The 26,678-nt window shown below is 37.9% G+C and overlaps 1 protein-coding gene across 6 annotated transcripts in view; it reads left to right on the top strand.

The window, feature by feature from the left end:
- Positions 1-15,430, top strand: part of TMC8 (transmembrane channel like 8) — a 32,736-nt gene extending 17,306 nt beyond the window's left edge. For 2 of the 6 annotated variants that reach the window (XM_074225057.1, XM_074225056.1), the window contains exons 15-16: positions 460-538; positions 714-4,719. In XM_074225057.1, coding sequence (XP_074081158.1) covers positions 460-538; positions 714-1,064 — 430 coding nt within the window. In that variant the 3' untranslated portion in view covers positions 1,065-4,719. Of the gene's footprint in view, positions 1-459; positions 539-713; positions 4,720-10,649; positions 10,686-12,518; positions 12,644-15,314 lie in introns of those variants that run through there. The other 4 variants (XM_074225059.1, XM_074225058.1, XM_074225060.1 and 1 more) reach the window with 4 other exon arrangements.
- Positions 15,431-26,678: the final 11,248 nt, after the last annotated feature.

The raw sequence follows: 26,678 nt of genomic DNA, 5'->3' as shown, positions 1-26,678 counted from the left end.
TTGTTCTAAATCTATGATCCTACAATCATTTAAAAAAAGAAAGATCTTCATGCAAAATGTTCTTTGCTCCAGAAACAAGTTCAAAATCTAAAATTGTGGTTTAGTGCTACTAAATACTTAGTAAATAATTGGGATGAGATGGGAAGAGTGAGGCTTACCTATATTTTGTAGACTGTTGCTCCCAAATACCCTTTTGGGTTGATTTTGACCTTGTTGAAGAGAGAAATCCAGGACCATTGAGATAAAGGAAAAAGCAATCCATTATCTTGACTATAAAGTATGTTTTATATGATGTGAATCACCAACTGGAGATAGGGAGGGACCTCAGATGTGGGGAGAGGTGTGCTGCAGCAGGGAGGTGAGTGAGCTGAGAGAAAAGCAGTCAAGAATAGGGAAAATGTGCATGGGACTAAATGAAGAATGAGATTTGTTATTTTCTGTTTTTCTGTTTCCTCCAAGCCTTACACTGATTGTGTGCCACTCCCAATCTGGGGCCAACAAAAGGGCCATCAAGGGTCTTAGGAGACAGCTGCAGTGGGTGAGTGCAGTGAAGTAGGCAGGCCTGGGAGGAGGTCTGAGACAAGTGATGAACTAGGGTGGAATGGGTAGTTAGAATTCTAATCTGGAGTCATAGACTGAGTAAGAAATTAAGCATGATTTTACTCTTTAATTACTATTTCATCTGAGTGCCCATTTCTTGCGTCTCCTTCTAGCAAGTACGGGAAAAATGGCACCTGGTAGAGGACCTGTCACGACTTCTGCAAGAGTCAGGAGGATCTGATTCTTGGAGGCCCGAATCCCCCAATTCCCGATCTTCCCGTCCAAGATCCTTCTGCCCTGGATTCCCTTGTCCTGGATCTCCCAGGCCCAGATCATTCATGGCAGGATCTACTCATTCTCAGGTACTAATTCCTTCTTTCTTTGATCCACCTGCCCTTGAGTTCTTGTCCCTTAGTTTTCCCACATCTACATTTCCCTTATCATTCAGAACTCTGGGCCCCAGAGAGACTAAGGGGAAGAGGACTTCAATTGTGACATCTTTACATCCTAATAGGATGCTCTAGGTCTAACCCAAGAACAGTTTCTAGATGATCAAGGTTCCTAGTCTCCCCTCCTAATCATAGCAATTTTTTTCATTGCATTGTTTTTTGAAATCATCTTCCTTTTATCTCAAATGGTTGACTCAATTGGCCTCTCGATGGATTCTTTCACTTTGAACCAGAGACAGGCACCTGGAAGTATATATTGTATATGCCTATATTTCCATACATATGTTTAAATCAATGATAAAACATTTATTAAGTTCTTAATCTATAATGGATATTGTCTTAGAAATGGCTAAGAAATAAGAAGGAGATCTGGTTCTGGACTTGAGCTCATCTGTCAGAATAGCGGATCACAGAGATCTGGACTAAGTGGGCCAGAGAAGACCTAAATTGAGATTTTCACCTTTGCCACTGTTTTTGAACAAGTCATTTAACCTTTGGGAGTGTTTCCTGATTTATAAAATGGAGGTACTAATGCTTTCCTTCCACCTCAACACAGTACTTTTAATGATTAAGAGAGATTTTACACACACACACACACACACACACACACACACACACACACACACACACACACATTGCTTTGAAATCATAAATGCCAATTATCATTAGTATTATCTATGGGTCAGAGAAGTCTAGGAAGATTAGGCAAAATTTGAGAGTCCCCAAGTAAGCTAGATAATGGGTCTTCAGTAGACCTAAGTCCCTCTTTAGATTGTTATATTACTGTACTTACTTCTTCAGAAAATCCATATCCAGGGGTGGCTAGGTGGCGTAGTGGATAAAGCACCGGCCCTGGAGTCAGGAGTACCTGGGCTCAAATCCAGTCTCAGACAATTAATAATTACCTAGCTGTGTGGCCTTGGGCAAGCCACTTAACCCCATTTGCCTTGCAAAAGCATAAAAAAAAAAAAAAAAGATGAGAAAACCCATGTCCAGAGAACCTCCAGTCCCTGTCCCCATTCCCCTTTAAGTCAGTCACAATTACATTCTCTGGGGCTCTGGACTTTGGTACTGGCCGCATTGACTACAACTTTTGTATTAGCTTCCTCTTGGGTATTCTCCCAACTGAGAAAGACTTGGAAAAATATTTGAGTTCCTTGACTCAGTCTGATCCCAGACCTCCTGTATCTTCTGTGAGACAATCTTGGGCTAACATATTTAGGTGATTAGTACAACACATTTTAGATTCTCTCTTTAGTCAAGTCAACCTCACCTACACATTGGTCACCAGGTGACTATCAATACCTTTCTGCACACTTACTTTTCCTCCCCTGCCTGTATTCCAGGTTGGGTTAGGGCAACTGAACTCCTTTCAGTTCTTGTCATGCTCCTGAGATCTAATACATGTCCAGGTTAATTGCCCCTGAAATTTTAAGCTTTGAAGCATTTAATATCTCTGAAGGGGAAAAGGATGACCTTTGTCCTACATTTCTATTGCCTCAGCAAAATCCCAGCTGTTTGCTGTGTATAAAATGGGGGAGGGTTGGTATTATAAGTAAAATATTTGTAGGGGAGGGTCGGTATTACAAGTAAAATATTTGCCTAAACAGAGACCTTTCTAGGAAATTACTTTGTAAACCTTAAAGTTCAGTGAGTTGACAATCTGTGGTCTGCACGTAGTCTTGTCTGAATTGATTGTCTTCCTCTAGGATTCTGGAAAATAATGATTTGGAGAGAAAAAAGACAACAAAGTTATTCCTGATGATTATCTTTCTCCCCTCACCAGCAAGCTTATAGCATTCTCTTTCTATTTGGAGAAGGATGGAGGAATTATCTCTTTTACTATACTTGAAAAGAGGACTTGCTGATAGCAATGCAAGCAACAGAAATTGAGCAACTAGTGTCTGAGACTACTAGAGACTTGTGCTGTGAAAGTAGTAGAGAACCTGGAGCAGGGATGGAGATTGCAATGCAAAAAGGGAAGATCTTGAGTCCCAAGACTGAATGCTGAGCTTTTCATTGGGCTGGTGAACTGGAGATGGAAGGTTGATTTCCTCTCATTGTTATCCCCTGCTTTCTACTATTCATAATCCACAGATAGGATCACAGACTCACAGATACATATAAGCACATGGTTATGGTATACACACACACACACACACACACACACACACACACCCTGCCTTGCCTTTTTATATTCCTTTCTATGATCGATGAATATGATCAATTAAGGAATTTTACCTGTCACTTCCAAAGAACTAAGAGGGCAAATGGGAAGAGATTGATGAGATGACTTCATATAGTACATATGAACCATTTCCTTTGTCTTTTTTTTTTTTTTTGCTATATTCAATAAACTATGGGATCATGGTATGTTAAATCTCTGAGTTCTGTGGATATGGGGGGGAGTGGGATCCAAAGACAGTCAAGGGGAGAGAGGTAGTGATTCAAAAGCCATTCAGACATGGGTGAGGGCTTTAAAGAGTCCAGACATGGGACAAGGACTCTAGAAAATAGATTTTATATTTTAATATTTTGAGTAGCATTTCATTTCATTTCTTAGTTTAATTCTATAGCTACCTAGTATGGCAGCTTGAGGTCGTAAGACTTGAAGCCAAAGACATAGGCATTTGTAGGCTGAGTACCCTCTGGTGGCCACTAGGGATAATGTCTTTTAGGCATGCAAAAGACAGCCCAGACCACTGGACTACTGACTTGAATCAATAAAGTGATGGGATTCAGCCCTTTTGTACTAATTAGACAGAACCTAATTAATACCTAATTTTATGCTGAGTTTGGCAAACTGGTTATTAAAATGGCATTTGTAATCAGGGTTCTCTCTAAGGTGGGCACATGGGCAACTGCTCAAATTTACATTTTTCACTTCCATCTTTACTTTTACTTCCATCAGCAATACCATTTTCTAAGCACCTGTAGTAAAGTTCATTCCATCCATAGGTTGAAAAAATTGATAGAACTATGCTTGTAATATTTATTTATTTATTTATTAAAATTCATTATACCTTTGATTAAATATCACATTTTAATTCTCTCATTTTGATTGCTCCAAATATATAACAGAAATATATGAAAACAGAAAAAGAAAAAAGTTCCAAACAACCAGGGGTGACAAGTTGTCGTTTATTTCCGCTTTGCATTATGCTAAAATTTATCTGAAATATTATGATTGCACTATTGTTTCCTGAATGGTAAAACCAATAAGAAGCTGGAACATAATGAACACACACACACACACACACATACCCCATTACCTTGCTTCTAGTTATATATATATTTCAAGGATTATCCTCTCTCCCATTTTGGAAGCCATGGAAGTAGAAGAAGAAGAAAAGAATTAGAATGGGTAGAATGAGTTTTGGTTTTACATTATGTTCCAATAGTGGCTGCTGGGGTCACATGACTGTTTTTTGCTCCATAAGGATATGTTTATTTACTGTGAGTAATATAACATAATCTAGTTTTGTGTACCTCTTTTATTGTTCTTATTTGAGCATTAAATGCATGAAATATTAAACTTCCTTTCAGTATATCTTTTCATATACTTAAAGCTGCCATTAGGGCAGAGAACCAGTTGTTAATTTATTTGAATCCCACCATGAATCAATCAATCAATCAATAAACATTTATTAAACACCTAATATGTGCCAGGTACTGTGGAGATACAAAAAGAGGTAAACCAAAGAAAAATTGTGGAGTTTAAACAAAGACCAAAGACTATTACCTTTAATTAAAAAAAAAAAAACTTATGTAGTGTTATTTTGCTATCTCTTATATTTTCTTTTTCTCTTAAGGATATGATTTCTCTCTCAAGACATTCAATTTTCATCAATGTATAGCATGGAAAAAATGTAAAGACTATCAAACTGTCTTCTGCAGTGGGAGGGTGGGGGGAAGTGAGGTTGGGGAAAAATTGTAAAATTCAAAAAAATTTAAAAAAAAGATTTCTTAAAAAAAAATTCCCATAGTAGGTCACAAACACTAAAGATCCCTCAGTTTCTAGAGTATTATCTTCTTTTTCTAACTTTTCTCTTAAGAAGAAAAATTCTATTATATCCCCCCCAAAAAAGAGATAAAAAAACAGTACCTACCCTCAAGAAGCTTACAATCTAATAATATAACCTGATATATCCTTTGATCCAGCAATACCACTAGTAGGCCTGTATCCCAAAGAAAAGAAAAAAAGGGGAAAAGACTCACATATACAAAAAAAGATTTGCATGAACTGATGCTAAGTGAAGTGAACAGAACCAGGAGAGCCATTGTACATGGTAACAACAAAAATTTGTGACGATCAACTATGATAGACTTAGTTCTTCAAAAATAATTCTAAAAGACTTTTGATGGAAAGTATCATTCATATTTAGAGAAAGAATTATGGAGTCTACATATAGACTCCAAATTTTTTTTTTTAGGTTTTTGCAAGGCAAATGGGGTTAAGTTGCTTGCCCAAGGCCACACAGCTAGGTAATTATTAAGTGTCTGAGACTGGATTTGAACGCAGGTACTCCTGACTCCAGGGCCAGTGCTTTATCCACTGCGCCACCTAGCCACCCCTCAAATTTTTTAATTTTTTTGGGGGGGTGTTTTTTCCCCTTTTGTTCTGATTCTTCTTTCACAGCATGACTAATGTGGAAATATGAGTAACATGATTATGCGTACATAACTATTTCAGATTACTTGCTATTTTAGGAAAAAGTAGTGGAATGTGGGAAAGAAACCTTTTTAAAAACAAATGTTGGAAATTATTTTTACGTGTAATTTGAAAACTGAACAAATTAATTTAAAAAAAAGAAATGCATGGAGCAGCTATGCGGCGCAGTGGATAGAGCTGGAGTCAGGAGTACCTGAGTTCAAATCCGACCTTAGATACTTCATAATTACCTGGATGTGTGGCCTTGGGCAAGCCACTTTAACCCCGTTGCCTTGCAAAAACCTAAAAAAAAAATGCAATCAGATAAGCACCTATATTGCCTTAGTAGATAATTAATATGGTGATGGGTTGACTTTTTTTAGGTTTAAGGAAAGTATCACATGAACCTATTTAGACTGTTTACACAAATTATTGCTATTATACATGTATATTCTTGAGCCTAGAGTAGGACTGTGTTCACCCAGAGTCTCATGCCTTAATTTCTGTCCAACATCATAGACTCATTTTCATTTTGTTATTTCTTTTTTCCTCTTCCTTTTTCAACTGAATACCGATGTTTCTTGCTATAGAGTCATAGGAGAAGTAAGGTAAAGAAATACAGAGTGAGATAGGACCTGGAGAACAATGACCTCACTTTCTTGATTTACCTTTTGTCTGGACTCAAATTAATTTACATGCTAAACAAGATAAGCTCTTGGGAATATCTTTGAACAGAGAAAATCTCTGCTCTTTGTTGTTCTGTCCTGTTCCAACTTTCTGGGGTCATTTTCTTGGCAAAGATATCAGAGTGGTTTGCCATTTCCTTTTCCAGCTCATTTTACAGTTGAGAAAAATGAGGCAAAAGGGGTTAATTGACTTGCCCAGGGTCACACAGCTAATAAGTATGTGGTCAAATTAGAACTCAGGTCTTCCTGACTTTCAAGCATGGCACTCTATCTACTTTACCACCTAGCAGCCCCAATCTCTGCTTAGCCTTAAGAATAAGGACAGAGATTAGATTTAAGATTTCATTATATAAGGAATTCCTAAGTGAGGAAACTCCCAATTTGGGTCAGCATCTTTTCTTGAATACTTGCCAAGAGCAGTGACTTGTTCAGGGTCAAACAGCCAATATATGTCAGAAGTAGTCTTTGAACCCAGGTGTTCCTGGTTTCAACTTCAGATCTTCATCCACTACACCATGCTGTCTTTATTTGTTGTACATTGGAATTTGTGTTCTGAGTTTTATTTATGCCACATTGTCATATATGTTACCGATTATATGCTATGTTTCATGTTCACCATGGAGGCAACTAGGTATCACAGTAGATTCAGTCATGCCTGAATTCATAAATACCTGGACTCAAATGTGGCCTCAGACACTTATAGCTGTGTGATCTTGGATGAATCACTTAATCTCATTTGTCTCAGTTTCCCCATTTGTAAAATGAGCCAGAGAAGGAAATGGCAAACTACTCCAGCATCTTTGCCAAGAATATGTCCCCAAATGGGGTCAAAACAAAACAACAAAGAGCAGAAATTGAAATGCTCTGTTCTAAGATATTTCCAAGAGGTTATCTGATATAGCTTGCAAAGGCAAATCAAGAAAGCAAAGTCATTGTTCTCCAGGACCTACCTGGAGACTGGAAGACCTTAGTTCAACTTCTACCTCAGATACTAACTAACTGTATGACCCTGAGCAAGTCACTCTTTCTATCTTAGCTTCCTCCACTATAAAAATGGGAATAATTGTATCTACTCCTCAGAGTAGTTGTGAAAATCAAATGAGATGATTTTTATATAGCATTTAGTTGTGCCTGATATATAGTACCCATTTAATAAATGCTAATTTCTCTGCTTCCTTTAGGTCAAACAACATTAATTGTACTCATCTAAGGACTTAAAAGACTAAAGACTAGAACACTCTAACTGCCTTTTGTTAGTATCTGTGATGGCTACATCTAAAGAGCTGACAGCTTTCCCTTCTCCTGGGGAGGCTGGTATGCTTAGCAGATGGCCCTGAAGACTCTTCCAGAAGCTAGTAGCATGGGACAAAAGACAGCTGGATGGTGCAGTAGATAGAGCACTGGCCTTGGAGTCAGGAGGATGGGAGTTTGAATTCGCCCTCAGATACTTGACACTTACTAGCTGTGTGACTTTGGGCAAGTCACTTAACCCTGATTGCTTTGCATCCAGGGCCATCTCCAGTCATCCTGATCCTTATCTGGTCACTAGACCCAGATGGTTCCAGAGGGCAAAGTGAGACTGGTGATTTAGCACAATACCCCCCCACACACACACACACATTCTTGTCATGGCATCACCTCCCTAATGTCATGGTCTTCTTTGAGAACAAAAGGCAAATATAATCTGTGTGGGACAATGCCTAGAAGAAATTACCCCCCCCCCCCAGTAGTTACCATTAAAGGAGTAATGAAACTACCTATTTAGTAGTTACCTAGAGTGGTAACTACCTCAGATCCCATGGAGAACAGGCTGAGTGAGGAGGGTGAAGTGACCTCACCAGAAGATATCAGTGATCCTTATAGGTCAAAGGCATGAGTTTCCCCCTTCACCCTTAGGTCACATTTCCCACCTTAATTCTCTTAATCTCTATGAGTATTCACTTTCCCTGAGATGTAAATATTTTTGCAAGGCCATGCCCCCAAAGGCATATTTCCCCCAAGGGGGAAATATTCTATTGCAATTCTCTTTATTGTGCTATTTAATTGCCTTTGGTCTTAACTAATATATCCTCTGACTGACTAGAGAAAAATAAAATACAACATTGGGGACTTTGTGCAATTTGGTATGGAGTGAAGTAAACATGGACACACAATTTAGTTGTTAGAACACTGTATGAAAAGATGTCACCAGATTCTACTATCAGTTCTGTATGATATACTTGGAGACAATGAGACAGGAAGACTCTCCCATACTTCCATTTTCATTTATTCCTTAAGTATCTATCTAGTACTGTAAATAAGGCACTAAGCAGATATTGATGTGGGGGGGGGTAAGAATACAAGGGTAGAAGTTTGAGCTCAGAAAGGCATGTCCTTCACAAAAACTTAGTGTAGTTATGGGGACAAATCACAAGGACTCTAAAAAAAAGTAGGTTCTGAATGTATAGTAAAAGTCATTCAAGGGGTGGCTAGGTGGCAGCACCGGCCTTGGAGTCAGGAGTACCTGGGTTCAAATGTGGTCTCAGACACTTAATAATTACCTAGCTGTGTGACCTTGGGCAAGCCACTTAACCCCATTTGCCTTGCAAAAAAAAAAAAAACCTAAAAAAAAAGTCATTCAAAGGAAGTACTGTTGGAAATAGAAAGGAGAGATCACTTTCTTTCCCTAAGAAAACATCTCCATGGCCAAATGGATTCACAAGTGAATTCTACCAAACATTTAAAGAACAATTAATTCCGATTTTTATATAAACTATTTGAAAAAATAGAAGAAATTTTGCCAAATTTCTTCTATGACACCAATATGGTGCTGATGCCTAAACTAGAAAAAGTCAAAACATAAAGAAAATTATATACTAATTGCCCAAATTGTTGCAAAATTTTTAAATAAAATATTAACTAAGAGATTATAGGAAGTTATCACTGCATAATACACTATGGTCAAGTAGGTTTTATACCAGGACTGCAGGATTGGTTCAATATCAGAAAAACTGTCAGTATAATTGACCATATCAATAATAAAACTAACAGAAATCATATGATTATTTCAATAGATGTTGAAAAAGATTTTGACAAAATATAGCATCATTCCTATTAAAAACATTAGAGAGCATAGGAATAAATGGAGTGTTCCTTAAAATGATAAGCAATCTTTACCTAAATCCATCAACAAGTATTATATGTATTAGGGATAAGATAAAATCAGGGGTAAAACAAGGATGCCCATTATCACCACTATTATTCAATATTGTGTTAGAAATGTAATAGGTAATGAAGAAATAAAATTCACTCTTTTCAGAGATCATTTTCTTTTGGGGGAGGGGTTAGACAGAGTGAAGGTGGGTCTCAGAGGCAGAGAAAAACTTCATGGATTAGACATCTAAGAAGTGTGGGTAGGAACTATGGACAAGAAGAGATATGGTAGGGGCAACTAGTTGTATTAGTGGATAGAGCACTGGCCCTGGAGTCAGAAGGATTTGAATTCAAATCCAGACCCAGACATATAATATTTACCTAGCTGTGTGACCTTAGGCAAGTCACTTAACCTCATTGCCTTGAAAAAAAAAAGAAGAGATATGGTAAAAGAATTTTCAGGTAAAGGAAACAACATGTACAAAATGCAAAAGGCTGGGGCCATACTCAGGGATCAGACCTATTAAGTGCATGAAGGGGAATTAGATTGTCAGACTTGGCAGTTCTCCAGGGAGTGGAGAGAAGGGGATATTTGAGTGAGGGTGACAGGTGGGAAATAATTTATCACTGTTGTCTGACTTCATTTCTAAGGACTCCCCCAGTAGATAGAGGCCCTCTAGGCATTACCTGACTTTCCTAGTTATCTGCATGCTACAGGCAATCCCTGGTGGGCAGGGAAGAGAAGGGCAGGGCCTTTCTGAGGCGTGGTATGAACCCTGGTGGCCCCCAAGTAGGTGAATACCGAGAAGTGAAGAGAAGCATTAGAAGCCTGTGGTGTCTATAAGGCAAAGGGACCTGAGACTTAAACTATGAAGCTTCCTCTGCTTTGCATGGTCATGCTTGGTGAGTTAATGTTGGATCAGTGGGCATAGAGGGGTAAAAGGAGGAGCCCAGTGATATCCTGAGGAAGGGACTAAGTGTGTAGAGGAGGATATGGAGGGGTTGCAGGGAAAGAGCTGGAAGAATGAGACACTAGACCACCCCCAGTTCTCAATGTCCTGTATTTTGTTCCCTTAGCCTCCTAGGGATTGGACACTTTTTTTTGCTTGCCCCCATTATCCTTCCAGGAACTCTTGTCCCCTCAGCTTTATTTTGAGATCTCTTCTTAACCAAACTTGTTTCTTTTTACAGCCATCAGTAGCTCCTCTAGAGTGCAAAAAGAAGAAGGTAAGTAGGAGTAAGTAAGTAAGAAAGTAAGTAAGAAGAAGGTAAGGGGACAAGGAGCATCCAAATGTGAAAGTAGCAGGACACAACTGGACTCCATTTCTGCCACTTACTATTTGTATGACCTTGGGAAAATCACTTCACCTTTGAGCTTCGGGTCCTTCAGCTGTAAAATTGGGGGAGAGGTGACTAGATAATCTCTAAGATCCATTCTAGTTCCAAAATTAGGATTCTATTATCCTGTTCAATAATTTGTTATCCATCCTCAGAAACTGGGCACAGTTTAGTTACTCTGAAGTGGTTAGAATTAGGAATTGCAAACAGAAAGCACTATAGAATAGACAGCCCAGGAAAATGGGGAAGCATTTCATCAGGGTCTTGAGCAAACATGGAGGAGTTGTCTCCAGGTATAGGACAGATATAGACTAGAGAGGTAGTGAAGAATATTATGCCTCCCAGAAGATGCTGCCAGCTCTGGAAGAGAGAGGGAGGGATGAGATTGGGTAGCAAGGACATGCCTCCCTGGTACCCACACTCCCCCTGTGACTCCTGGATAAGTGGACAGAAACTGACGTCCCAGAACAAATAAATCCAGTTTTTCTCACAAAGACATGAAAGTCTTCTAAGGGAAGTGACTTTTCGCTGGGTTTGTGAGCATTGTCAGATTTTTTTTTAAAGGGCAGGGAGCAGCAGCAGTTTGAACCCCAAAAAGTTTCCTGAATGGCCTGGCCTGCCTTGGGGGAAGAGAACCCCTTGGTCCTTGGAACATTGTTTGCCCAGTCACATCCATTTCTGGGATCCTTATCAAAAGACATAGAGCAAGGGGCCCCTCTTCAGCAAGCCCCACAGTCCTAGAAAGATAAGGCTCCGGGGCTGGGGAATAAGATGTCAAAAAATGTTCCAGATTGGGCAAACCCAGGAATTAGAGACCCAATGGACAAGACTCAACCACTCTCCTCTTCCCTTTCCCCCACATCATAGAGGATAAATTTCCTTGGGAAACAAGGGGATGAATTTCTTCAACAGGAGAAGGAAGAAACTGAGGCTGAGAGGATGAATTTCTCTGTGGTGGGATCTGAATAAGGACTAGAAGTCTAGAGCAAGTTCTAGTACCCACCCTACCATCTCCCAGTTATATAATCTTGAGTGAATCACAATTTGTTCCTCAACTTCATCTATAAAAGAAGGGATTAAGATCACAGAGTTAGAACTGGCAATTCCCCTTATTTTATAGGTGAAGAAACTAAGGACTCAAGAAGTAAATGATTTATTCAAGGTCTCATCAATAGCAAATAGCCAAGTCAAGGCTCAAAGTCACATACTCTGACCCTAATTCTAGGCTATTCCTATTAGATCATACTGCTTCTCTAGTAATATGACCTGGGTGATCTCCAAGTTCTATTACAGCTCTATATATGAGTATGATGTATGTATGATGTATGATGTATGAGTACTTTAAGTATGAGCTTATGATCCAGAAATCTTGGTTTGTTGTCCTATGTCCTCCACTCAACTTAATGAGGTGTTATTTACTGAAAAGAAAAGGAGTTAGTTGGAGTAGAGAGAAATAAAGGATCAGAATATAAATATAAACATACCTTTGTCACCTTCACTCTTTGAAAAAAGTTTTTTAAATTTCTTCTTTCTTTTTTCTTTTTCTCTCTGTCCCTTTCTCCATCTCTTTCCTTATTCATCTTTTTTATTTTTCTCTCTTCCTTCTATTCATCTTTTTTTCTATTTATTTCCTCCGTCCCTATTTATTTCTCTGTCTTCTTTTCTCTTTTCTTCTTGAGAGCATGCAGGTTAAGAGATTTGCAAATCTTCTGTTCTCCACAGGAGTCCTGTCTAAGCCCATCATCTCCTATAAAATCATAAAGAGCTTTCCAAAGAGCCGACTAGTTCATATTTTCTGCCACTCAGTTCAGGGTCCATCAATTATAAACTATATCCTCATGGAGACATCTAACATCATAGTATCAAAGAAGATCATGAATAATGGGCTCCCAGCCAGATTTCCTATTCTTGCCACATTCAAGTCTCGGCCAGATTTATTCAACTACTACTGTCGGGCAAGCACAGCTTTGGGGCAAACAGCATCCAGTGACATACTGAAGCTCTTCTGGGAATTGTGGGGTATGTCTTTTGGAAGAGAGGTATGGGAGATATGGAGTTTTGTGGGGAGGGTGACAGGGAATCATATTGGTAGGTGGGGTTGTTGGTGGACAAGGGGCTTTTTAGATTAAACATAAAGATGGGACAGGGGTTCTTAGAACAGGCTTTAAGCCAGACTCTAAGACATCTTTAAAAGGCCTGGTCCATGTTTTCTAGCTTTTCTCTAAAAGAACATATTACATTTCCAGGCTAACATATAAGAAAGGTCTGCTAGAGATTTCTCACCAAGCTAGGTGCTGGTAAAGATCCATGGAATTGTGTTTAGAGTATTTGGGGATTTGAGACATCTAAAGAACAGCGTTGATACTATCCTACATGTATCATATGTAGATAGAAGAGAAAAGACCCTAGAGATAAGATGACCTCAAAATTCAGCTCTTCGTTTAATAGATGAGGAAACTGAAGCCTGAAGAATATCTTGATTTTGACATTAACTCAATGTGTGATTTACAGGTATCCCAACTCCTAGAAGTGTTTTTTCTATCATACTATAAGAATGCAGAATTAGGGTCTTTCTTGGTATAATTACATGAAAACCCATTTGAGAAATGTTGCAAAAAGTGGGGCTGAGGGGGAGGGGAGAATAGAAAGAAAATAAATTAATCAATGAATTATTAAGAAAGAATTCCTATCCTTAGAGACAAAAAAATCAATAAACAAGTATATTTTAAGAACCTTGTATATACCCAATATGATGCTATGTAGATTATATACCTAAAAGATCTCCTGATGATGATATTAGGTGATGTAGGAGTCAGAAGAGAATAATGTTCAACCCTTATTAAACTCCTCTTATATGCAGTAGAGGAGAGGTAGTAGGTTGTTTTGGAAAAGAGCCAGCCTTGGAGTCAGAATGATCTAGGTTTATGTCTTGCTTCAGTGTCACCAAGCAGATCTCTAAGATGATAAATTATACAGATCTGCAGTTTCTCTTGTAGGAGCAATTTACATCCTGGAAAAAAAAAATCACAGGGCTTGTACAAAAAATAAACTAAAATGAAAAAGGTGTAAAGCCTTGTGCTAGATACTGGGGAATATAAAGATAAGTAAAAAGCAGTCCCATAAGATGTTTCTTAATCCCTAAGAGCTAGTTGGAGAGATAAAGTTTATCTATATGAACTCTTTTTTTTTTTTTGCAAGGCAATGGGGGTTAAGTGGCCTGTCCAAGGCCACACAGCTAGGTAATTATTAAGTGTCTGAGCCAGATTTGAACTCAGGTACTCCTGACTCCAGGGCTGGTGCTCTATCCACTGAACCACCTAGTCACCCCCTATATGAATTAATATTGAACAACCCAAGTCAGAATATAATGATATATTCTGGTTGATTGTATGGTTAAGAGTACCACAAACAGAAGAAAGGAAGAAAAATAGCACTTTGATAAACATTTTATAAGCATTACCTCATTTGATCCTCACAATTCCCCCAGGAGGGAGGTATTATTGTATTCCCCATTTTACAGCTGAAGAAAATGAAGCAACCAGAGGTTAAGTGACTTGCCCAGAGTCACACAGTCACACAGGAGGGTCCAGGATGACTGAATTTGACCCTAACTGCTTAGGAACAGAGGTTAGTAAAAGATGGCTAGTCAGAGAAGGCTTTATGGAAAAGGTGGGAGCAAATTCCACATGATAAGCAAAAGATGACTATACTCCTAAAGACAGCATCCCTTGCATTCCCTATAGGAGATTCCCATTATGTTCAATTTGGGATATCTCTATAACCCTTTTCAGCCTTGAAGCAGTTACAGAAGATGAGACCTTTTATACCTGTTTCTCAAAGGAATTTATGCTCCTACTCCATGAGGGGAGAAGTGATGAAGTCAATGAAATTCAATGAAATACTTTGCAAAGGACTAGGTAAATCCTGTCCCCTCAGTCAAAACCCTATCAACAAACCAAATAAATCACTGCTCTAGCCTGATAGGATTAAGTCTAGGAGCTATTGTTCCTCATCCACATATCCTTAATTACCTCATCTCTCTAAGTATCCCTGATTACTTCATCTCTGCCCTTTAATAGCTGACTTTCTCCTCAGTTGAATTACTGTCTCCCTTTGGGAGGCCATCTCATTCTTGAGAAGTATGGTCCTCCAAATAAATGTCTTTACTTGAATTGGGGGGGAGTGGAAGCAGGAGTTGAATTGTGAGAGGTTTTGTCTCTGGCAATAATAAGTTGTGTCCTTCCCACCCCTGACCATATGTCCCTTCATTATACTAACTATATAGTTATCCTCTGACTATGCCTTGAGAGGAGCTCCATTAGCTAGTCTCTGGTTAGTTTGGGACCTCCAAGAAATGTTCCTGAGAAATGAATACTTGACTTGATGAGTGGGAAAAGGGGAAAAGAAGATGTTAGTAGGGTTACACACAAAAAAAAGGCATAGTTACCTCCTCTCCAGTTAAGCTCCAAGAACTCTAGTCATTCATTTTCTCTTTCTTCCTCTACTTTTCTTCCACAGTACCGGTGTCCCAGCCTCAGGCGAACTTCACCTTGAGGAGTACAGGATCAGGCCAAATGGTAGTGGTATTGTGCCTGGCATCTGAGGGCAGCCCACCCATCACTTATATACTATTCAGAAAGGATGGGCACATCTTAATGGAGGAGACACCCTACCCTGGAAGACCAGCTAACTTTTCCTTCCCAGTGAACAAATTATCAGCCTGGTATTCATGCCAGGCCAAGAATATTGGCAGTACACAGTTCAGTGGCTTCACACTGGTGCCCCCAGGTAAGAGTTCCTTTATTTGGACAAATGAGGAAGGAAGGGGAGAAACCCAGGAAAAATGAAATCTTTGGATGGTACCCTTGTGTCTTTGAGGTCAGTAATGGTTGGGATCTGAGCATTTCATAGGCCTTAAGGATCTGTAATTGAACTTGTGTTGATATCTGCCAGGGGTTTGCTAATAAATATTTAATAACCAACTCTCTAGAAAACAACTAACAATGAAATGACTATGACACACTTTCAAGTTGAATCCGCTTTTTTTTTTAGATTTTTTTTTTTGCAAGGCAAATGGGGTTGAGTGGCCTGCCCAAGGCCACACTGCTAGGTAATTATTAAGTGTCTGAGGCCTGATTTGAACTCAGGCACTCCTGATGCCAGGGACTGTGCTCTATCCATTTTGCCACCTAGCTGCCCCAGAATCTGCTTTTTTAACATTTTCTCCATCTCTTTCTTAAGCCTAGACAATCAACAAGACTTGATTTGTACTATTGTATTGTTTGTGGATTTTCAAGGCATAAATGCTCAATGAAAATTCACAATCAGAGGTTTGAATCCAATATGAACAACTCTGGCACATCTCTACTTGTAGCCTTTATATATCTTAGCTAGTCTTTGTTGACTGCTATAACCAAACTAATTACCTGGAGTCAAATTTCTGGTCATGAACTTTATGAATTTAGTTTTGAACTTAGGTCAACAGATAATGTAACTAGACCTTTATCCAAACCCTTTCTATATTATTCAGATCTATCAAAGGTTTTATTCTTCAGGTATAGGCTTTAAGAATCCAGACACAGCTTAGGAGAGAACTGATAGTTAAATTATGACAATCTCCTCAATTGCTCTTTAATCTTGGAAAAAAATGTTGGCAATGGAGCAAGCCCCAGTCAGGGTCTGCATACTCATGCCCAACAGCAAAAAAGATCTTTCCAACTTTTGAGATTCTATGATTTCTTCTGAATGGGGTAGGGGAACAAAACCTGAAAGAAATCTGAAAGACAGTTTTTTAATGTTTCTGCTTCTTACTCTGGCTCATAGGGGAACTGCCCCTCGCACCAACTTTTGTCCTGGCTGTAAGTCTGACTTCCATGATGGCTGCTACATTTATAATCCTGTACCAAAATACAATGAAGAGGTAAGAACTGTGAACCGGGAAGGGCAGGGTAAAGAAATAGGAATGAAGAGAGGCAGTGCAGAGCAAAGGACGGAGAAAAAGGGCAGAGGTGTTACCAGTCATGATGGTACCTAGTAGAAAGATAGAGGGTTAAGTGTGTATGCTTATACATTTTTGTGTGTATGAGAGTTTGAGCCATCATCATTGACAAAGAGTTTTTATTCTTGGGAAGGTCCTAGGGACCTTCCCTCCTTACTTCATTCTTTCCTCTCCTTCCTTCCTTCCTTCCTTCCTTCCTTCCTTCCTTCCTTCCTTCCTTCCTTCCTTCCTTCCTTCCTTCCTTCCTTCCTTCCTTCCTTCCTCTCTCTCCTTCCTCTCTCTCCTTCCTCTCCTTCCTTCCTTTCCTTCTTTCCTCTCTCTTCCTATAAAAAATGTATTGAGGGGAGGCTAGGTGGCACAGTGGATAAAGCACTGGCCCTGGAGTCAGGAGTACCTGGGTTCAAATCTGTTCTCAGACACTTAATAATTATCTGGCTGTGTGGCCTTGGGCAAGCCACTTAACCCCATTTGCCTTGCAAAAACTAAAAAAAAAAAAAGTTATTGAACATGTTATAGTGGGTATTCTTGTCAGTTAGGGGTTGAATTAGCCATGGAAGGCCCTTCCAACTCTAAAATTGTGCAAATATTATTTTAAAATTAAAGCTTTTATTTTGCTTTATTAAGTCTATTGATGCTTATTAATATTTAATTTAATAACTAAATTAAATTGTTAATATTAATAAACAAGTAAGCAAAATCTACCAATACATTGCTGACATGGCAGTATTTGCAATATTTCACAACACTTCCCATACAATTATGATGATGATGATGATGATAGCAAAGATAATGATAATAGCTGATTTTATATAGTGCTTACTATGTGCCAGCACTGTGCTAAGCACTTTAAAATTATTGTTTCATCGGATCCTCATCACACCCCTGGGAGGTAAATGCTATTATCATTCTTATTTTGTAGATGGGGACACTGAAGCAAATAGAGCAGTTTTTAAAAAAAGTACTTGCCATGAGTCACACAACTAGTTATTCTGAGGCTGGATTTGAACTCAGGTCTTCCTCAATTCTTCTGTATAGTCAAAATTAGTCATAGTTGTACATTCAATTTTTCTTTTTGTTTTTTTTCCATTTAATGCTATAGTCATTGTTTATACTGTTTTCCTCTTTCTATTTACTTCACTCTGCATCTGTTCCCATAAGTTTTTCCATGTTTTTCTGAATTATTTTATCTTTTGGCACACAATATTATATTATACTGTAAGTCAGTTTATTCATCAACAACCCAGGCCCTTAAACTTCATTGGGGGAGAACTAATAGCTAAACTATTAAATGGATACTCCATTTTTTTATGCAGTCACAAAAAAGTGCTGCAAAAAATACCCTGCTATATCTGTGATTTTTTTTTCTGTCTTCAACCTCACTAGAACATATGCCTATCATCAGAATAGATTTCCAGGTGAAGGATATGAATAATATAGCAATGTTTTTAAAAGCATAATTCCAAATTACTTTCAAGAACAATTGATCAGTTCAGTTCACAATTCAGCTTACATTGCCTGTCTTTTTACAGCACTTGAACATGAATCATTCACATTTTTGCCATTTTGTCAATTTTCTGGGTGGTGAGCCAAAGCCTCAGAGTTGTGATCCAGAGTAATATTTCATTTTGTTTTTAATACTTCTTAATTATTTTGAGAATTTTTGTTCAAATTCATTGATCATGTATACACAAAGAATTGGCTCTTACAAAGCATTTATTTATTGTCTTTTAAAAAATAACTTTTTATATTATGAAAATTTCTCCCAGTTTCCCTTCCTTTCCCATTCTCAGAGAGCCAGCTCATATAATAATGTTATTTAAAGAATAAAAGAAAATTAAAAAAAGAGAAAAACACTATCAAAACCAATAAAATTTGAAAATATATGAAATGGACCATCCCTCCCACTCCTGGAAATGAGTGGAGATATTTTCTCATTTTTCTTCTTTGGTGGCATGCTTGTTCTATGTAATATTGCCACTTTCACTTTTATTTGTCTTCTGTTTCTTTCCTTATTGTTTGCCTCTATTTCCTCATCTATAAAATAAGGATAATAATTACACCTATCTCTCAGAGTTGTAGGATCAAATGAGATAAAAATTGTAAACCTGTTAGCATAGTGTCTCCCATATAGTGAGTCGTGTATAAATGTTGCTTTGTTAATATTCTTGTATTCATTGTGGGTGTGGGTGTGGATGTATATGAGTATGGCAGCTAAGTAGAGTCATAGTGTGTGTAGAGTGTCAAGCCTAGAGTCAGGAAGACTCATCTTGACATCAAGTCCAGCCTCAGACTTCCTAGTGTGTGATGCTGAGCAAGTTACTTAACAATGTTTGCCTCAGTTTTCTCATCTGTCAAATGAGTAGGAGAAGGGAATGGTAAACCATTCTGGTATTTTTGTGAAGAAAACCCCAAATGGGGGGTGTAAATTCAGATTCAACTAAAACAACTGAACAACAATATATCCATGACTCTGATTACTTTGCTATGCATTAGATTGTGTAAATTTTTCAATACTTCTTTATAATCATTATAGAAAAAAAATATATATATCATTTCTTATAGCACAGAATTATTCCATTACATTTATGTATCACAATTTGTTTAGCCATTTCCCATTGATTGCCATGTACTTTATTTTCAATTCTTTGTTAACATAATAAGTTCTAAGATTTTAGTATGTATGGGATCTTTCTTCTTATCAATGAACTCCTGCATATAAGCCTAGTAATGGAATCATTGGGTCAAAGGGTATAGACATTTTAGTCATTTTCTTTTGCATAAATCCAAGTTCCATTCCAAAACAATTGTACTGAAATCACAGCTCTACCAATAATGCACAACCCTACCAACACTAATTATTCCCATATTTTGTCATCTTTGCCAATTTGTGGAGTATAAGATAAAACCTCAGGATTGTTTTTATTTGTATCTTTTATTATTAGCCATTTGAAACATTCTTTTATGTAGTTGTTAATAGTTTGTCATTTGTCTTTTGTAGACAGCTTTTCAAATCCTTTGATCACTTATGTATTGAGAAATGAATTTTGGCAAAACATACATTTGTAGATATTTACACACACATGTGTGATTTAGTTGTCTAACTCTTACCTTATCTAAGAAATCTGATACAGGGGCTGCTAGGTGGCTCAGTGGATAGAGCACTGGCCCTGGAGTCAGGAGTACCTGAGTTTAAATCCGGCCTCAGACATTTAATTACCTAGCTATGTGGCCTTGTGCAAGCCAAGTAACCCCATTTGCCTTGCAAAAACCTAAAAAACAAAACAAAACAAAAAGAATACATCTCTTAATCCATAGATGTGAAGATATGATCTGCTTCTCTTTGAATTTTTAAATAGTTAATCTTTAATATTAAAGTCACATATCCATTTTGAATTTATTACAGTCAACAAGCATTACAAAGATAAAAATGAAACATTCCTTATTTTGAAAAAGCTTACTTCTAATTAGGAGAAACAACACAACAAAACTGTTATAAATTTAAAACATTTTCCAGTAGGGAGGGCCCTAAATCCTTGTGGAGGAAAAATGTGGCAGCTGAGTTGAGCCTTGAAGAAAGCTAGGCAATCTATTAGGTAGAAGTGAGGAGGAAGTCTTTTCTGACAATGAGAGACAGCAGATGCAAAAGCACAGAGGTAAGAGAGAAGAGTCATGTGTGGGATCAGGGGACTAAATGAGTTTGGTTGGACTGTAGCATTCCTGAAAGAGTGTAAGTAGCAAATGATAAATCTGGAAAGACAGTCTGACAGGCTGTGAAGGACTTTAAATACCAGAGAAATTTTCCTTTTAATCCTAGTGGCCAGAGGGAGTCACTGAAGTTTTTTGAGCAGGGAATTGACTCCTACAGATTTGTAGTTTTGAAATATCAACTTGGCAGCTAGGAACAGTTTAACTTGGAGTGAGGGAAGCTTAGAGGAAGGGCGATTAAATTAGAAGGCTTTTGTAAAAGGCTGGGTGGTAAAAATATGAAATAGGGTAATTGTCATGTGAGTAGAGAGAAAGGATGTGTGAGGATGATGTCATAGAGGTAGAATCACTAGACTTTGGAACTAGTAAGGGAGAGGGGGAAAGTCAAGAATAACTGATTTGTCCTGGAGTAGGATAAATTTGAGAGTTAAGAGGGAGTCAGTAAGTCACTGGGAATGTCTTTTTAGGATTCAGCTCAAATATAATCTCTCTTGAAGGTATGTGTTAGCAAATGTTTAACAAGCAGGTCTTCAAGAAAAAACAAACATACACAAAACACACTTTTAGGTTTAACCTTCATTAATTTTTTTTTTTAAAAGGAATTGGGGGGAGCAGCTAGGTGGCTCAATGAATAGAGTCAGGAGGACCTGAGTTCAAATCAGACCTCTAAATGTGTGACCTTGGACAAGTCATTTAACCCTACTGCCTTGCAAAAATCAAAAAATAAATAAAAGCAATTGAGGTTAAGCCACTTGCTCAGGCTCACATAGCTAATTCATGGACTGGATTTGAATTCAAATCCTCTTGACTCCAGGACCAGTGCTCCACCCACTGCTTCATATTTAACTTTCATTATTATCATTTTCTCCATCACTTTCTTAAGACTAGATCATCAAGGGGCAGCTAGGTGGCGCAGTGGATAAAGCACTGGCTCGAGTCAGGAGTACCTGGGTTCAAATCCAGTCTCAGACACTTAATAATTATCTAGCTGTGTGGCCTTGGGCAAGCACTTAACCCCATTTGCCTTGCAAAAATCTTTAAAAAAAAGACTAGATCATCAACAAATAATGAATCAAACCTTGATTTTTGAGCATTTTCTGATCTTTCAAAGTGTAAATGTTCATGCTGAAAATATAACAGTCAAAGAAGTTGCCTTCTCCAAATATGACTCCTGTTCCTTTCCTCTCAAGCCTCTTCCCTGTCTCAAACCTCAGATGAAGACATTGGCATTTGCAGGGTCTACCAGTTGGGAAGGTTGAAGGGGTAACCCTTCTTATTTCTCTCCTATTTATTTCATGAGTTACTGTGCACTAACCCACCCCTTCCCTACCCCCATCCCAATACTTCTCTTGGTGTCCAAACTTCTTGTGAAGTTACCTTTTTTTAGGTTTTTTTTTTTTGCAAGGTTATGGGGTTAAAGTGGCTTGCCCAAGGTCACACAGCTAGATAATTATTAAGTGTTTGAGGTCAAATTTGAATTCAGGTACTTCTGACTCGAGGGCCAATGCTCTATCCACTGCGCCACCTAGCCGCCCTGAGAAGTTACTTCTGAATTTATCTATGTTGTTTCTCAGACAGGGGACATACAGTTTGCTTTGTCATCAACTGGACTAAAAGTTCTAAGCTTTGCTTCTGTAGTCTTTGAGAATCCAAGGTCAAAACCACACTACAATGAGATTTCTAACGGGGATTTTTGTGGTTAGGTTTCAAGCTGTATGATTCAAAGTCAACACACAAAGATTATGTCACATAACTTTTTGAAATAATGACGTACTCTGAAGTGGAGGAAATACCCCTGTGGATTGCTTCTAGGTTTCTGGGGGCAAGCCCTACTGGGGTTTCTATAGGATTCCTTCTATATCTTTGCTCCCCTGTAACTTTTGTCAAGTCACTTAATTTCTTCAGGTCTCAGTTTCATCATCTGCAAAATGAGGGGACTTGGATCAGATTACATTGAAGTTCCCTTCCAACCTAAATCCTATGAACTTTTGACTTCTAAAATTTTATGAAGATGATAGGATTTTCAGAACATATACTGAGAGCTAGAAGAAACTTTGGAGCTCCTCACAAATACACAAATGAATCTATCCTTTTTTTGATGTGGTTATTCTTTCCACTGATGCATACCGCAGCTGTTCTGAATTGAATCTGACTCGGGCCAGTCTCTCAGATAGCTTATACCTAATATTGTGTATTATAATTATTTCAATGTAATATTTCAATATAACTGTGAACTTCCTTGAGAGAAGAAACTGTCTTTTACTTTTCTTTGAATCCCTAGCACCTAGTAGTCGGATACATTGACTGACAGATATCCATAGATAATTTATTGAACAAAAGGAGATTTACTTAGCTAGTACAGTAGAGAGCTATTCAATAAGGTTATGTATACATGAGACATCTCCAAGTTGGTTCAACTGAGCTAATTTTCCCAGCCTCAAAGTTTCCTATGGTGGTTCCCTCCCTAAACTTCTGAGAATACCTGGAGTTCCTGTTGCTATTTGGTGTTCAGGTGACCAGAAAGTGCCTGAGTCTTTGGTCCCTGGAGTCAATTAAGTCTTTTTTATTTTTTTAGGTTTTTGCTAGGCAATGGGGTTAAGTGGCTTGCCCAAGGCCACACAGTATCTGAGACCAGATTTGAACCCAGGTACTCCTGACTCCAGGGCCAGTGCTTTATCCACTGCGCCACCTAGCCGCTCCCAATTAAGTCTTAAAGATGATCTTCAATGCTTTTGGGGGGAAAATTAGCCTAATTTGCCTTATGGGGGGATACCATGCCAGGGACTCTGGCTTCAAAGACCTTATGTTTTACCAGAAGTATAAATAAAGTATAAATAAACAAGACATTACTCCGACCATAACAACCCATCCATTCTAGCCCTGTGTGACTCTTGACCATATCCTTCTGTGAGTTCTATAAATGGGATTCATCAGATGTTTTGAGGACTTTTTGATTTCTCTTCACATTATGAGGTTTCCAATGGAGCATATGTACTTTCCATGAGTTATACTTGACTCTTGTCTTGTGACTATCCCACACATTTTGTTCATATGTTTCCTTAATAATATTCTTTTAAAAATGTTTTCATTTATTTAAGGCAACAGTGCTAAGTGACTTGCCCGAGGTCACACAGCTAGGGAATTATTAAGTGATTGAGGCTGGATTTGAACTCAAGTCCTCCTGACTCCAGGGCTGGCGCTCTCTCCACTGCACCACCTAGCTTCTCCCCCTTAACAATATTCTTAACATTAATTTACTTTTTTAATTCCTTTTTTCATAAAACTTTCTCATGCCCTTGTACGTCTTTCCAGTGAGAAAAACTGAATTCAGTAATTTGTTTAAGGTCACAGAAGTTGCAAGTGTCAAGGTCAAAATGTTTATTAGGGTTCGTTGATTCTAAATCTAGTACTCTAGTACTGTTTCTATTCTCTGGGATTATTAAGCTTTCACAACCCTGTCCAAACCCTGATATTTTCATTTTTTTCCAAAGTCTTCCTCTTCCCAGAGCTAGACCTGTGTTAAGGTTGGGAGTAGAGAAAGAATTAGAATATAAAGACAGTGGTTAGGGAATCTGAATCATCACAAATCAGGAAATGGTACTCTCCTCTGTTAAGTCCTGTTAAACATTCTCCTCTGCCAAAAGGAATGTCTGTCACCTGCATCATATATGTGTATGTGTGTATGCATGTATATGTTTCTGATAGAGGGAATGGTGAATAGTTTTACTGACCATGTATGCATGTATGTGGAATAAATTAATGGGATGAGATGTATGTGAACGACAAAGATTTGTGCCTCTCTATGAGATAAGTCAAATGGAAATTACAAAGAGGATCTGCCAAAGAGATAGAAAAAGGAAAAAAGATGCAAGTAGCAAAAGGGTGGAAATGTAATCCCTTTCAACATTTCACAACAACACTGTGAATTTTTTCCAAGTCCTGGTCAGAAAACAAAACTAAAGGGAACACATGGATTGGTCAAAGACTTAGAATTTCTGGGGTCTATGTCAAGTTCTTGCTCTGTTTCATCAGGTACCTGCTCACTTGGTGACTCAGTTTTCCTTTTTGTAAAATAAGACAAATAACATATTCTCTTCTCCTTCCCCAGATGAACATATGACAATAAAGCTGTTTGTCATGACTGTTTTGAGCATGGAGTTTTCACATGGACTATCATGAAGAATTATCATATCTTCATCATTTTCCCAAAGATCTAGTCCCAGAGGTAGTACTATGGATAAAGTGCAAGCTCTGAAGGAGGACCTGAGCTCAGATCCAGCCTCAGACACTTACTACTAGTTGTGTGACCCAATAACCTTCCCCCCTCAATTTTTTTTAATTTAAAAAACAAAGTCAAAAAAAACCCACTCCAGTCTACAAGAATATAAGCAACTTTGAATAAATACACCCAGAAATGGGTGGTTCATTGCCTTGTTGGCTTGTGGGATTTTTTTGTTTCATATTTGAAGTCGTGATATGTTTCCTTTTAGGATGAAAAGATAAATGGAAGAAATAAGAAACAGAGAAGGCACAGTCCTGTCTTCAATTAATTTTAATTCAATTCAATAAAAATGCTCACAATGTGCAAGGCGCATTGTGCCAGGTTCCCTCCTAGTTCTGGACTTCAAAGAACTTCCACTCCACTGGAAAAATGTGACACCCCCACAGATTTTTTTAGAAGATAATTTGAAGAGGAAGAGAATACCACCTGGGTGGAAGAACTTCTCCAAAGAGCTAGCATTTGAGTAGAGGAGGAAGCTAAGAATTTGTGATCTCCTTTCCGGCCAACAACAGGCCAGAAAGACTCTGAGAGCACTGACAGGGAAGATGACAGAAAAGCTGAATTTGGGAGAGAGCAAATAGACTGCTTTAGCTGGTGAAACATTAAATGGAGAATGGTGAGAGGTTTTTCCATTCAAATGAATAGTAAAGCAAAGATATAAATTTATTATCACTGCTACTATTGTATATAATTCTCAAAATCATATTTCTATAGCAGTATAGCAAGTCCAAAATCAAAATTTCTATAGCAATTCCACTAGAAAAAAGAAATTGAGGAAAGAAACACAGGCAAAAAAGAAACAAAATGATCATTTTGCAGATAATATGATGGTTCTACCTAGAACTATTGTAAGCTGGGTCTGACTCTGGCCTTTTCCCTGGTAATCTAGATATTGGAACAAATTGAAATATAGGTAGGTCATTCAACGTTTAACAAAAGGAAATTTACTTATCCACATTAGAAAAAGGTTATTTCTTTCAGCTGAATCTTTCCTGCACCTCAATTGCCTATTGTGGTCAGTCATTGGAGACCAGATGGGGTTCCCCATGGCTTTTTTGTGCTCAGATGTCAGTAGTCAGAGACTTTAATATCCTAAGGAAATTAATTCTTTTTTAAAACTGTATTTTTTCCAATTAGATGCAAAGATAATTTTTAACGTTCATTTAAAAAATCTTTTTGAGTTCCAAATTTTCTAACCTTCTTTTCTCCCTGTCTCCTTCTTTAAAAAGGTAAGAATTTAAAATGCTATATATGTGCAGTCATGTAAAACATATTTACATATTAGTCATGTTGAAAAAAGAAAAAACAGACCAAACGGAAAAACCATGAAAAAGATAAAGAGAAAATAGTATGTCGTCTGCATTCAGACTCCATCAGTTCTCTCTCTAGAGGTGTTTGGCATTTTCTATCAGAAGTCCTTTGGAATTACCTTGGATCATTGTATACTGAGAAAAGCTAAGTTATTCATCACACAACATTGCTGTTAGTGTGTACAATATTCTGTGAGTATCATTTCATGTAAGTCTTTGCAGGTTTTTCTGAATCTGCCAAGCAAAGTAATTCTTAAGGATGTTTCCAATATCTTTTAAGAAAAAAAGAAACCAGCCTACATGAGATAAAGGCTTATGTACATTGGCAAATGTTTAACAATGACTCTCTCTGAAAACTAGGATACACTTTTCAGTGCAAACTTAACAGTTTTCTCCATCATTTCCTTTATTCCAGACAATCAACAAAATAATAAATCAAGACTTTATTTGTAGTATTTGTTTGTGGGAGATGAGGTAGAACAGAGGCTGTAAATTTAACAATTACTGGTTTGACTTGGCCCAAAGGAGATATAATGAACTAATTTGCCTACAAAAATTGATTTAAAAAAATGTATTCAAATAAGATT

The sequence above is a fragment of the Macrotis lagotis genome, chromosome 2 (genome assembly GCF_037893015.1).
Source record: "Macrotis lagotis isolate mMagLag1 chromosome 2, bilby.v1.9.chrom.fasta, whole genome shotgun sequence".
NCBI classification, from domain to species: domain Eukaryota; kingdom Metazoa; phylum Chordata; class Mammalia; order Peramelemorphia; family Peramelidae; genus Macrotis; species Macrotis lagotis.
The sequence above is the reverse complement of the archived record's forward strand: the minus strand, read 5'-3'. Positions and strand labels throughout refer to the sequence as shown.